The 14,626-nt window shown below is 42.0% G+C and overlaps 1 protein-coding gene across 1 annotated transcript in view; it reads right to left on the bottom strand.

Moving 5' to 3' along the window:
- Positions 1-1,264: 1,264 nt before the first annotated feature.
- The window catches only part of MTMR2 (myotubularin related protein 2), a 51,820-nt gene continuing 38,458 nt past the window's right edge, over positions 1,265-14,626 (bottom strand). Inside the window, exons 11-15 of the mRNA XM_070943991.1 lie at positions 10,551-10,757; positions 9,123-9,215; positions 6,513-6,626; positions 4,162-4,338; positions 1,265-1,656 (exon numbers count right to left, since the gene is read on the bottom strand). Of these exons, the coding sequence (XP_070800092.1) occupies positions 1,495-1,656; positions 4,162-4,338; positions 6,513-6,626; positions 9,123-9,215; positions 10,551-10,757 (753 nt within the window). The 3' untranslated portion in view covers positions 1,265-1,494. The remainder of the gene's footprint in view (positions 1,657-4,161; positions 4,339-6,512; positions 6,627-9,122; positions 9,216-10,550; positions 10,758-14,626) is intronic.

Raw genomic sequence — 14,626 nt, 5'->3', positions numbered from 1 at the left:
AGACTAAATCTCTGGTCCTGGTTGACCGACCCAGATTGGATCCTAAATCATACACTATGATTTACAAACCGAAGTAGCCAAATTAAAAGTGAGCAAACAATATCATTTATATTTGGGTTTGGGTCCCTTTTGACAGCACTGCATGAACAAGACTCTTGTTTGTTTACCATGCTGTATGGTTTAATTGCCTGTTCCACCAATCATAGTACCCAGAGATAGAATAGATGGATACATTTGGCCTACTCTCATATGAGTGGTGTGGTGGCCTAGGGGTGGAGCGCTCACCTCACAATCAGGAGTTCAATCCTAGGTAGAGGCAGATATTTCTCTCTTTGGGGACACTGAGAATGTATCTGCTGAAAAAAACTCTGCACTGGCACCAGGAAGGGCATCCGGTCAGTAAACACTCAGCTTCATTCAGTTGCCATGATTCCACCCTGCAAGGGATTACGCGGTCATTAAAAAACGCCATTTGGCTTACTCCCATAGATGCTTCTAAGTTACCTTTCCCCAATCTAGGTGTTGGCTAGATGTATGACTTCAATATACAGCATCTTTAGCAATGGCCTTTCCTCAACTCAACATCCTCCAGCTATTGAATCTATTGAGATTTTCAGGCGTTCTCACATCTGGAGGGCCTCAAGGTTTTCCTCTTTACATGAACGCCACTAGAAACATGTGGACGACACATTTGTTTCCTCATCCCTGTGTAGAGCAATTAACCTCATAAGTTTTGAAATTCTTGCTTTTTTCCCTCTTTGGAGGTCATATTTCTGTAAGAATGAGGCACCACAAAATAGTCTTATCACTGATAAGCGTCAGAAGCCAAGAATGCATAATTCTGATATGCACGATTGCAATGAATGTTCTTCTTTCCTAGCATGCATAATTGTGATACGCACGATTGCAATGAATATTCTTCTTTCCTACAATGACTTGCATTTCCACTTGCAAATTTCTTTGCGTTTTGTGAAGCAGTGAAGTAAGTGGGCAAGGTAAAAATCAATAAAGCCCACCGTATACATCAGAAGTCCCTGTGACGCTCTTTGTATTCAGGTGGCTGAGGTTTGAAATAAGTATGAGACCCTGTATAATAAGTGCATCATTCCACTACGAAAGTCAATGCTAAATATTTTGAACTCATTAACAAATGTCCTATTGTTGGGTCTTGAGATGCCATGTAGCTAGTTTCCTCTTAATTAGCCCACAAGAAAATTAATTATATAAGAGATATTAAAAAAAAAAAAAGATTCCATCTCTTGTAGTGTTACACCTGTAATAAAATACCCTGGAGAAGTAGACCATAATAAATACACTGTCTAGACTCAAGAAAGCTTCTTTCTTAGAAAAAGGGGCCACCAACAAAGAGTCCTGCTCCAGCTTCTCCTCAACCTGTTGCTTTCGCACTGTGTTGGGTTACAGCTCCTTTCAAGGCCAGCCAGGGGACCCGTCAAGACGTTGGGGAAGAGCACTGGAAGACGGGGGCGCGTGATGTCATACAATCGTCTGGACGGGCGTAACACACTGCGCAGGGGAACTGGCCCTCTCCGAGGAGGAAGTGGAGCGGTTGGTGATTTCTCGTTGGAGCTCTTCCACTTTTTTCTGAAGTTCTGCTCGTTTTGCCAGGAGTTCTTTGTAGCGATTATGTACCGGTTCCTAATGGCAAAACAAAACAAAAAAAAAAGCTACATACCTTGCTCACTCTCGAGACAGAATGTCTATGGAGAATCTCCAGGGGTGAAATGTAAAATTTGTTACTACCGGTTCTGTGGGCGTGGCTTGGTGGTGGTGGGTAATGTGACTGGGTGGGTGTGGCCAATTTTTTTCCTTTTAAAACCATTTTTTTCTACAACCTCTTCGGTGAAGAGGTTGTAAAAAAATGCTTTCAAAAGGCTCTGACGATCCCAGCTGAGTTGCCTGATTGGCAGAGGCTTTTTTTCTTTTAAATGCCTCTGCCGATCAAGCAACTCAGCTTGGATCGTCAGAGGCATTTAAAAGGAAAAAAGGGTTGTTTTCTTTTAAAAGCCTTTGATGATCCCAGCTGAGCCCCGCGATCATCAGAGGCTTTTTTTTTTTTTACTTTTAAAAGCATTTTTTCGGCCGAAGAGGTTGTAGAAAAAATGCTTTTAAAAGTAAAAAAAAAGCCTCTGATGATTGTGCGGCTCAGCTGGGCATGGGGGGGGGAGGAATTTTTGCTACCGGTTCTCCGAACCACCCGCCTCCGAACCACCCGCCTCCGAACCACCCGCCTCCGAACCACCCACCGTCCGAACCGGAAGCATTTCACCCTTGCAACCAAGTCATGGTTGTCCCAAAAGGTGCTTTTTTTTAAAAGTGGCAACTCCACTTTTTGGGTTTTCTTTGAAGACGTTTGTTGTGGCCTGCCAGCAGCCAGCAGAGCTGGCAGCAGATTCAGACAGTGAGGAGGTTGGGGAGGAACATGGGCCAGTCCTGGAGTCTGTGCTTTGCGTCGGAGGCAAAGATGGGGCCAGGGCCATATGACAGATATCAGCTGCCTTCGGAGTCAGACATCAGTGAGGCAGACGAACAGCTGGAGCCTGTTCCCAGTGTGCGCATGCACAGAGTTGCCAGATGAAGGGAACAGCTAAGGAACAAGGGTCGACTTGGGAGTAAGGCCACAGGAGGACGATGAAGGGCCCCTCCCAGAGGGAATAAAACAGGAGCGAAAGGGGAGGGGTGTTTGCAGGAGACAATGAGTTCATTCCTGCATTCTTGCCAAGCATTGCAGCATCTGAAAGATATCAGTGTGGCCACTCTCCAAGCATGATAAAGGTTGGTAATTGTGAACTATCTTGAAAGACTGTGGGAGAGGAAAGACTTTGCTGGAGAGGAATTCACTGTAAATTAAATAAAAGGGGTTTATTGGGACGAGCACTCGGCTTCGTGCTGTTGGAGAAGCCTAGGTCAAAACAATGTTTCGCTTCTCATCCAAGAAGCTTCTTCAGAGCTGAAGAACCTTCCTGGATGAAAAGCTAAACATCTTCAAAGAAAAAATCAGAAAGTCAGGTTGCCTGTTGAAAAAAGGCATCTTGGGATGTCTTGAGACAAGATTATAAAAACCCAGAAGACATTTTTCATGACCTAGCAGAGTTCCAGAATAGCAGTAGCACTTGGACTTCACAATGCTTTGCAGTCCTCTCTAAGTGGTTTACAGAGTCAACATTTTGCCCCCAACAATCTAGGTCCTCATTTTACTAACCTTGGAAGGATGAGTCAACCTTGAGTTGGTCAGGATTGAACTCCTGGCAGTGAGCTAAATTAGCCTGCAATACTTCATTCTAACCACTGAACCACCACGGCTCCTCAACAGAACCTGTTCAAAATACCCAAATTCTCTTCTGGAAAGGCTATACAGATAGTCCTCAACTTACAATCATTTGTTTAGTGACTGAAGTTACAATGGCACAGACTTATGACTGTTTTTCACGCTTACGACCATTGCAGTACCCCCCATGGTTAGGTGATCAAAATTCAGACACTTGACAACTGGTTCATATTTATGACGGTTCCAGTGCCTGAGTCATGTGATCATCTTTGTAACCTTCTGACAAGCCAAGTCAGTGGGGAAACCAGATTCACTTAACAACTGCGTTACTAACTTAATGTTGTGGTCTGCCAGCAGCCTGCGGAGCTGGCAGCGGAGTCGGACAGTGAGAAGGCTGGGGAGGAACATGGGCCAGTCCTAGAGTCTGGGGAAGGCCCGGACAAGGGCTCTGCGTCGGAGGCAGAGATGGGGCCAGGGCCATCTGGGAGTGATACGTGGACTTCAGAGCCTCCAGAGTTGGACAGCAGTGAACCTGGCTTCGCCATTGACTTTGCTTTGTCAGAAGGTCGCAAAAGGAGATCCCATGACTTCCGGGATGCTGCACCCCCATCATAAATATGAGTCAGTGTGCCAAGCCTCTGAACGTAACTCGCATGACCATGGGGATGCTGCAAAGGTCATACGTGTGAAAAATGGTCATAAGTCACTTCTTTCAGTGCCGTTGTAACTTACAACAGTTAACTAAATGAACTGTTGTAAGTCGAGGACTACCTGTATGGCGAAACACAGGAAGTCCATGACCGTAATTGCAATCCTAAGAAACATCTGGTTTTGACCCAAGTCTCCTTTCTCATCCCCATGAATCTGTGGTTTACCTGTGGTTTCATTCGAGGATTCCACCGGATGTAGTATCCTACCCAAAGCTCTAAATGACGCATGCTAGCCACCGGATACAACACATGGTTGGTGTAGCAGGCATACAGAGGGTTGGTGAAGTCTTCAAGCTGACTGTTGATGTAGGACCACAGGGATACTGTCTTTTCTGAAAGGCCCTGTAAGGAGCAAGGACGTTGTTCCATTTCAAAAGTATACATAAACAATGCGGGCGAAGCGTTTAACATTTACATTAAATTATAATTTAAAAGAGAATTTTTATAAGATGATGTATCGTTGGTACTTAACACCGGATAAGCTATCTAAGATGTTATAAAGGCATGTCAAATGAATGTTGGAAGTGTAAAAATAAAGAAGGGACTTTTTAAATCATCTATGGCAGGGGTCTCTAAGCCTGGCAACTTTTAAGATTTGTGGACTTCAACTCCCAGATTTACTCAGCCAGCAAAGCTGAGGGAGGGAGTTGAAGTCCACAAGCAAAGCTGGCTGAGGAATTCTGGGAGTTGAAGTCCACAAGTCTTAAAGTTGCCAGGGTTGGAGACCCCTGATCTATGGTGTGGACATGTGATAAAGCAAAAAGCAAAAAGCAAAAAAAAAGAGTATGATTCTTACCCTAATACAGAAAATTCTGAAAATGAAGATAGAAATGAAACCAGAATTTTTCCTTTTGGGACTAATGGAAAAAGAACTGGAGAAAAAATTTAGAAGTTTGTTACTATACATGTTGACTGCAGCATTGTATGCGCAAATATGGAAAGACGCTTTGATACCTACCATGGAGGAATGGATGCAGAAGTTGATGGAGCTGGCTGAAATGGCAAAACTGACTACTCTGATTAAAAAAAGGAACATACCGTATTTTTTGGTGTATAAGACACACTTCCCACCCCCAAAAGTGGGTGGAAATGTCTGTGCGTCTTATATAGCGAATGTTGCCGAAGCCCCGCCCACCCACCAGCCCCCACCCTTCGGCCTCTGCCTTCCAGCAATTCGCCTCCTTGCAGCAAACAGCCTGGTCAGCTTCAGCACAGCCTGATTTAGCACGAGCAGCTGATTGGCAGTTGGATCTGTCTCCTGGAATACCGCCTATCAGCTGTACCAGGCTGCGGGGATCGCCACTGCCCATTGCTGCCCATTGCTGCTGCCGCCTATCACTGCCTCTGTGTGCCCCATTTTTAGCCCGTTCCAGGCAGCAGGGATGGCCGCATCCGCCACCTATCCCTGCCACCTGGAACGGGCTGAAAATGGGATGCGCAGAGGCTGAAAATGGGGTACGTGGGGACCGAAAATGGGACGCGCGGAGGCCAAAAATGGAGCACATGGAGGTGGCATTAGGCGGCGATGGTGGTGATAGGCGGTGGCGATCCCAGCAGCCTGGAACAACTGTTAGGCGGTATTCCCGGAGGCAGATCTAACCGCCAATCAGTTGCTCATGCTAAATCAGGCTGTGCTGAAGCTGACCAGGCTGTTTGCTGTAAGGAGGCAAATTGCTGGGAGGCAGAGGCAGATTTTGTTTTTCTTGTTTTCCTCCCCAAAAGCCAGGTGCATCTTATAGTACGAAAAATACAGGTCTCCACATGGAGACCACTTCTGAATTTCATGCTTGATGTGGAAAAGAATATAACTCTCTGACTTTGGGTTTTATAGATTAGATTGATAGATATTTATAGAAATCACCTGTTCATGTTATTATGGAAAAACGAAAAGCTGTGATTTGATGCTAATGCCTTATTCTACTGCAATAGAGAGAGTCAGAAGTCAATGCTTCTTTTTCTTTTCCCTACCTTTCCACACTTCTCTTTCCCCTCACTGCTCTTTTATTTACTTTTGTATTTTGTATTTTATAATACTTTATATGAGGGACGCAGTGGATCAGGGGCTTAAAATCCACTGAGCTTGTCAATCGGAAGGTCGGCAGTTCAGTGGTTCGAATTCCTAGTGCCGCGTAACGGGGTGAGCTCCCGTTACTTGTCCCAGCTTCTGCCAACCTAGCAGTTCGAAAGCACGTAGAAAATGCAAGTAGAAAAATAGGGACCACCTTTGGAGGGAAGGTAACAGTGTTCTGTGCGCCTTTGGCATTTAGTCATGCTGGTCACATGACCACGGAGACGTCTTTGGACAGCGCTGGCTCTTTGGCTTTGAAATGGAGATAAGCACCGCCCCCTAGAGTCGGGAACGACTAGCACATATGTGCGAGGGGAACATTTACCTTTAATACTTTATAACTTAATTTTAAAAATGGGTTTTTTTTTAAAAAAAAGTATACATAAGCGAATAGAGAGAAATATTATTATTATCTTTTTTTTAAAAAAGAACCATGGTGATGGTTTACCTCTTTCACTCTCTGCTGCTCACTGTTACACAGGAAGGTCCCAAAGAGGCAACTGTAGAGATGGTCAAGGATGGTGATGAGCAAGAACTCGTTGAATTCAAAAGCTGTGGGAAACTTGGGAGGGAAGGAAGGAAAAACGTTACAGTAGATTTACAGTGGATATTTCTCACATGACCCTCGAAAGAGCATTTTCCTGCCAGAAAATTATATTGGAGAAGTGTGTATGTGTGTGTCATCCAAGTCATGGTTGTCCCAGAGGTGCTTTTTCAAGCACCTCTGGGACTTTCTTTGTTTTTCCTTGAAGAGGTTTCGCTTCGCATCCAAGAAGCTTCTTCAGTTCTAATTGAATGGTGGAGAATGAGAACTGAAGAAGCTCCTTGGATGAGAAGCAAAGCCTCTTCAAGGAAAAGCTTCAAGGTCCAGTTGCCTTTTGAAAAAGCACTTTTGGGATGTGTATATGTATGTGTTTGTGTATGTGCATAGTGATAACATAAAAGAGATTATCCTACTTCCAAGACTTGGTGGGGAAAAACGGTGTTACTATCAGCATCCCTTTCCTTTAGGAAAGGATGTAACTATCTCCAAAAATAAGAAATACCTGTTTTGTATATGCTATCCAGAAATGTGGACTAACAACCAGCAATGAAAAGAAGACTGTCTTCAGGCCTATAGGCAGCTTTTGACAGAGTAGAGAATATCTATAGGAACAGCTGGCAGAAAGTTGCAATTAAAACCCCAAAGACTTGCTGCTAATGAGTGAAGACTACACCTGGGCTAATTGTAGCCTCCATTTGGCATCTCAGAATCTTCTCTGCAGCCTTTAGGTTACAGGTAGTCCTCGACTTACGACCACAATTAAGCCCAAAATTTCTGCTATAAGCGAAATGGTTGTTAAATGAATTTTGCCCCATTTTGCAACTTTTCGGGGCCACCCAAAAGTGGGATTTGGGGGTTCTTCGAACTGCACAGAATCTTAGCTAGAGGTTCTCTTGAACCCCTGCGAACCCCCAGCAGCCGACACCGTACAAGACCAACCTCCCTTGAATTCTGTTAACTCTTATCTAGCACCAATTTAGTGTTGACCTTTAGTTGATTAGATTCTTGTGTATAAGCATGAAAAATAAACCCAGTTAGGTGGAACTTAACGTGTATTTCTGATTCTTCACACCTGATATTAGCCCACTTGAAACTGCTGCTCTTGGGAGAAATAATAAACAATGATTTGTTTATTACAATACAGTACAATATTACAGTACAATATGAAGCTATCTTTGATAGAGACAATATGGAGCTACCTGAATATTAGTCAGGCAAATTCAAGTTCCAAGAAGGCAAAGAACACTTTGTGTTAAACCAGGGATCTCCAAACATGGCAACTTTAAGACTTGTGGACTTCAACTCCCAGAATTCCCCAGCCAAGTTTGGAGACCTCTGTATTAAAATATAAGGTTATGTTATTCTGGTGAAAATCTTTCCCCCCTCACATTCAGGACCTGGGTTCTTTCAAAAATAAAGTTTTTGAGGGCACATGCTTCAACAGGCCAGCTCAGAGCCTCCAGGGCAGGGGTCAGCAACCTGCAGCTTTGGAGCCGCATGTGGCTCTTTCATCCCTCTGCTGTGGCTCCCTGTCACCAGTCAGCTCCACAATTGATAGGGCTTTCAGTTAGGATAGGTAGAGGAAAAAGGATGCCATGCTAGGAGGAAACTCTATGGTGGGGGGAACCAGTCTTCCGGTTGGCTCCAGAATTAAACAGGGGGCTTCTGGTTAGGGCCTTTGTGGCTCTTTGTGTTTTTAAGGTTGCCGACCCCTGCTCCAGGGGAATGTGGGTTACAAACCAGACCAAATCTGCAAAAAAAAAAAACAACCAAATGCAAGTTCTGCATACAAACTTTGGCTTGGAAATTTCCTGTTTTTTTTCAATCCAAGGAATGCCGTTTGGGATAGGAGAAAATGCTGTAATATCAAAAGAAGCCCTCTGCTGTTTGTCTCACTGACTGATTAATGCTCAAGGCATGGGGAGAGTGTCACTAGGAAGGGGGGTTACCGTACAAGTAGACCTTGACTTACAACAGTTCATTTAGTGACCGTTAGAAGTTAGAATGGCACTGAAAAAAGTTATTTATGATCATTTTTCACACTGATGACCATTGCAGCATCTCCATGGTCACGTGATTTACATTCGGATCCTTGACAATTGACATTTATGACGGTTGCAGTGTCCTGGAGTTCCCTTTTGTGACTTTTTGACAAGCAAAGTCAATGGGGAAAACCAGAGTCGCTAAACAACCAGTGATTAACTTAACAAATGTGGCAAGAAAAGTTGTAAATTGCGGGCAAAACTCACTTAACAAATTTTTCACTTAGCAATATAAATTTTTGGTTCAATTGTGATTGTAAGTTGAGGACCACCTGTATGAATGGAGAATATGTTCAGCACTGAGACCCATTGAGTTTACAGAGGCTTGTTGCCCACTGAAGTATTTTTTCACAGAGCTGCAACCTATTGGCCCTTGCTACCCATAAACAGTGACACACTGACTTTATATTGGCTCGACAACAAAAACAGAGGAATATTATTTCTGGGGTTCTTTGCTGTCCCCAAAATATACCTGTCTCGTCATCTGCCAAACACAGTCCACAAATTGTAGGAAAACAGGAGATCGGTCAGCATCAGCGTGGTTTTTGTCTCCATGGCCAACTCTCTGAAACAAGAAAAAAGTCGAAGGAAAAACACAGAGACACAGAGACACCAACCTATGACAATTACCCTCTTCATAGAGAACCAAAGCAAGCAACTTAACAGGCCTGTAGGTGGAGCCCCAATTCCTGATTTGCAGCCTGAAGAACAATTAAAGAGCAATTTTTAAAATTTCTCTCTCTCTACTCTGCCCATTTAAACTTCACTGTGGATTTCTTACAGTGTAAATATTTTCACCCTGCATCCTCATCTAATAACATGAAGTTAAGAACACTCTGTATCTTTAATTAGGCATCTGAATTCAGCATTTTGTCTTTCTTAGTGGCCAACTAAAGCCTCCTGAAGTTCTCATAAGGAGAAAACGCACAATTCTCTTCCATGTTGTTTCTTCACAATTGGTATTTTGGGCATGCTGACCCCCATCTTCAAGTAACAAGAATCTTCAACATTGAGTGTTGAGATTGACTCCATCAAAATAGCTCCTGATAGACTCATCCCCACCAATTTATCCAATCTCCTTTTAGAATTATCCATGTCATCAATTACACCTAGAATTAATCACACCTAGAATTAATGAATTCTACATACTGTTTGGAAAAAAAAATGCTTTGTTTTAAATCTTCTATTTGGTTCCACTGGATACTGTCTAAACTTTTTGTGGGATGAGAAAACTTCATGCTATTCTTTTTCTCCATGCTATGTATAATTTCCTGACATCCTTCATTTTTTCCCTGTATTACAATTCCAAATATCCTAGCTTTTCCTTGTAGGAAAAGTATTCAAGGCCCTTGCTTTTTTTGATTGCCCTCTTCTTCACTTTTTCCAGTTATGGTAGTTTGTGAGAGTTTAGGTTGAAAAATAATCACTTTTGGTTTTCAATAGTTGTCAAAGACCCTGGCATCATCCCATGAAAACTATTGCGCTCTATTCCTCCACAGTAAGCTGTGGAATTTTTCTAGTCTCTTGCAATTATGTCTGAGTGGTGATCAGCAATCCTCAGCCAGTTTTTAAGTGCATATTCATAATCTTAAATCAAGATACAGAATTCCACTTGTATGTTTGTTTACAAGATCAGGTAATGGGCCAAATGCAAAGAAATAGCTAAGGAAAAAGAAATACTGCATTCTGAACAGAGAAAACGGACTATGTTCAGCACAAGAATTCAACAAAATACTAACTGTGAATCAGTGCACCCAAAAAAAAAAAAATCCTTATTCTGGCTTTTCTGGAAACTGATTTAACCCAGAAAAATATTATCCTCTCTTTCTGCTGTTACTATTGTTAAAAAACTGAGTTTCAAAATCCGTTGATGTTCTACCAAAAAAATAATCACACTCACCAGCTGGAATCTGTGCCCGAAACTCAGCCATTCTTTCTCTATCAGCATTTGGAAGCCTCGTATTGTCCTGTAATAACCATCTAACATGAGCATGGCCAGAGAGGTGAGCTGAGCAGTACGGTCCCAACCGTCACTACAATGTACAATTACCGAGGTCTTCCCTGATTCCACCTTGTCAGCAATCCGAAGAGCACCAGCGAGAATCAGCTGGGTTAAAAAAAAAAAACATTTTGTGATTGTGCTGTTTATTTCCAGTAGAAGTAGACGTGAGAACAACTGGGTTCCATCCATCCACCTTCACCTTAAAAGGGCCCAAGCTAATATCTCTGCATGGTGGGAGCAGAATGGAAAAATCAGCAAGGGATATTTCAATGTTTTTCCATACCTTCATGTTGATGCATGCATTCAATAAGAAGGCAACCACCTTCTGTTCTCAAACTTCTGTTATATTTCATAGAATATATCCCAATTTATTTGCTAAGGCTTACATACATATTATTTTAACACACGACACACTGTATTTGTACTCGTGCTTAATCATAAAATAAATCAGGAAAGGTACTTCTTTGCTACTTAGATGTTTTGGATCGTATTTGCTATAAAGGCCATTTGCAATTTTCAGTTTGTGCCATTGGAATTGGATAGAAGAATCTATCCATTATTATACATCTTTGGGATAGTCCCAACAAAACCATATCTAAGTTAAATTATATAAGTTAATGGGTTTACATCACACTCTTAACCTAGTCATGGTATCACCCTATGTTTTGGCTTTACATGGTATGTTGAATCTTAAAGTACTAAACAGAATCAGCACAATATTTTTAAAAAAGGAGAACCAATAATGTTAAAACCAAGATTTGCGAATTATGAAAATGCACTGTCAGATCTAAGTGACCTTGTTCAATTATTGTGTGTGAACATAGCCAATGAATAACTAAGGACTCAAGCTAAAATGTTTTACAACTGTAGCTTCCGTCAACCTATTCTAGCAAAGACAATGCGACATGAGGTCACTGTCCCTCCCACTTTTATGAGACTGTCCCAACTGTTTTCTTGTATTATATTTCTTGTAGAGAAATATAAATCAGTTCTATTAGAAAGTAGACCCGGTCACGTAGATGCAAAGGACAAAGAAATGAGTCATGTGGAAAACAAAGGAAAGATAAATCAGTTGATCTGTAACTTTTCACTTGCAGCTTTTTAGGTCCCTGCATTCTATGTAATGCAAATACCGTTGCCAATCAGCCAATATCATGAATTTGCTTGATGGAACCTGTGTAAACATTAATAAAACTCTCTTCCGGCTAATTAGTTCAGGTCACATTGCCTTTGCTAGAACAGGTTGACAGAAGCTACAGCTGTAAAACATTTTACCTTCAATCCTCAGTCATTCATTGGCTATAGTGACACAATTGAATTTTTAACTGAATGTTTAAATTTAAGATCTGTATTTATTGTTCTAATGTTTTATACAACATTTTATTCAATGACTGTAAACTGCCCTGAGTCACCTCAGGTGAGAAAGACAACATACGAGTTTAATAAATAAATACAGTAAATAAATAGACATTGGCATGTGGAACAGATCCAGTGATTGCTGTTAAAAGAAGCTTCTAATAAAGAAAATTTTCTCTTTCTTGTTGGTGCATTTTAACTGAGTAATGGGATTTAACATATATAATACTGGTATGCTCTATCAGATTCATATATAAAAAGCTTAAGTTGTCTTAAGACACCAAAACAGTCCTCAAGATCAGGACTGTCAAACTTGTGGCCTGCGGGCAGAATGTGTCACAAGCTGGCCATGTCCATGCCCGGTTTAGCGAAGGGGGGAAAAAAATCCCGATACGTCACATGACGAAACCATGACTACGCAAGTTTGACACCGCTGCTCAAGATGCTTCACCAACAGGGATCCTGGCTGGCAACTGTAGTTCAAGAACACTTGGTGGCCATCATTTTCCACCTATGGGCATGGACACTTTTCAGGTTCATGGAAATTTCAAAGTCTTCCAACGCAAATATGCAAATTGAGTTACCAGAAATTATAAGAAGTCAACGGCTGTAAAGCTGAATTCTAGAAAACATGGTACATACTATCTATGGTGCAGCTTTGTTTTAATAGATGGTATGTAGGATGCTGGTCCATTTTCCCTTGGGTTTTTGTTTTTTTTTGCATTAGTGTTTAATTGTTTTATTTTTGTTTTATTGTACACTAACCAGTCATATAGAATAGAATAGAATAGAATAGAATAGAATAGAATAGAATAGAATAGAATAGAATAGAATAGAATAGAATAGAATAGAATAGAATAGAATAAGTCCCCTAATCATCTTTGTTGCTCTTCTCTGCACTCTTTCTAGAGTCTCAACATTTTTTTTACATCGTGGCGACCAAAACTGAATGCAGTATTCCAAGTGTGGCCTTACCAAGGCATTATAAAGTGGTATTAACACTTCATGGGATCTTCATTCTATCCCTCTGTTTATGAAGCCTAGAACTGTGTTGGCTTTTTTGGCAGCTGCTGCACACTGCTGGCTCATATTTAAATGCTTGTCCACTAGGACTCAAAAGATCCATCTCATAGTTACTACTACTGAGCAAGTTACTATGTATCTGTGAGATGAGCAGCTATTTAATCTGATAAATGAATAAATTGGATAAGAGGTAGTCATTATTCAAGAATGCCTGCTAAATCAGAGACAGGACTATCGTGAGTATTTATCTAATTTATGTGATGACATCATCATGCAAATTTGAAGCACGGTGGCTTTATTGGTTTGAACTCTGGGCAGAAAGATGGAAACCGCACGTTCGAGACCTGAGAGCTGCCATGGGGCGGGGTTGAGCTCTCCTCCTTCACTCTAGCTCCTGCTGAGGACATGAAAGGAGCCCTCAACTGGGTGTGCCCAGGACAATGGTGATGTCATCGACTAATCCTTTCAACCAATGGTGTAATTTTTTTTTACTACCGGTTCTATGGGCATGGCTTGGTGGGCGTTGTGTGGCTTGGTGGGCGTGGCAGGGGAAGGATACTCTCCATTCCCACCCCACTCCAGGGGAAGGATACTGCAAAATCCCCATTCCCTCCCCACTCCTGAGGGAAGGATATTGCAAAATCTCCATTCCCACCCCACTCTGGGGCCAGCCAGAGGTGGTATTTGCCAGTTCTCTGAACTGCTCAAAATTTCTGCTACCGGTTCTCCAGAACCTGTCAGAACCTGCTAGATTTCACTCCTGCTTTCAACCCAGAAGGACCTTGGTGCTTCAGACACGAGTGCAAAAAAACAAACAAACAAATCATGCAAATAATATTAATCAGACCATTTGGGTGAATTTATGTCATTTTCATGATTTACAATTATATAAACTGCAGCAGAAGTTCAGTCTGATGCATGCAAAATCTGATCAGTCAAGATCCGGTTAAATGAGCTTTTGCTGTATTTTATAAGTACCTCCCCTTTGCATAAAACAGGTGGAAAGTAGGCTGAAAGAAATCAAATAATTAGCAGAAGGCAACTCTAGATTGCAAATCATTCCAGATTGCCACTAGAATAGGAGTCTAGTGATAACTTTAACACTTGTGGACGTCAACTCCTAGAATTCCCCATCCAGCCATGCTGGCTGGGAAATTAGAACTTAGAATAACAAGTTGGAAGGGACCTTGTAGCAGTGGTGAAATCTAAAATTTGTTACTACCGGTTCTGTGGGCGTGGCTTGGTGGTGGGGGTAATGTGACTGGGTGGGCATGGCCAATTTTTTTTTCTTTTAAAACCATTTTTTCTACAACCTCTTTGGCGATGAGGTTGTAAAAAAATGCTTTCAAAAAGCTCTGACGATCCCAGCTGAGTTGCCTGATCAGCAGAGGTTTTTTTTCTTTTAAAAGCCTCTGCCGATCAGGCAACTCAGCTGGGATCGTCAGAGGCTTTTGAAAGAAAAAAACCTCTGCCGATCAGGCAACTCAGCTGGGATCATCAGCTGACAATCCCTTTGATGATCCCAGCTGAGCCGCGCGATCATCAGAGGCTTTTTTTTTAACTTTTAAAAGCATTTTTTCAGCCAAAGAGGTTGT

The sequence above is a fragment of the Pituophis catenifer genome, unplaced genomic scaffold (genome assembly GCF_029215685.1).
Source record: "Pituophis catenifer annectens isolate HBS135680 unplaced genomic scaffold, rPitCat1.0.hap2 SCAF_4, whole genome shotgun sequence".
NCBI lineage: Eukaryota > Metazoa > Chordata > Lepidosauria > Squamata > Colubridae > Pituophis > Pituophis catenifer.
Note: the sequence above shows the minus strand (reverse complement) of the source record. Positions and strands in the feature narration are given on the sequence as shown.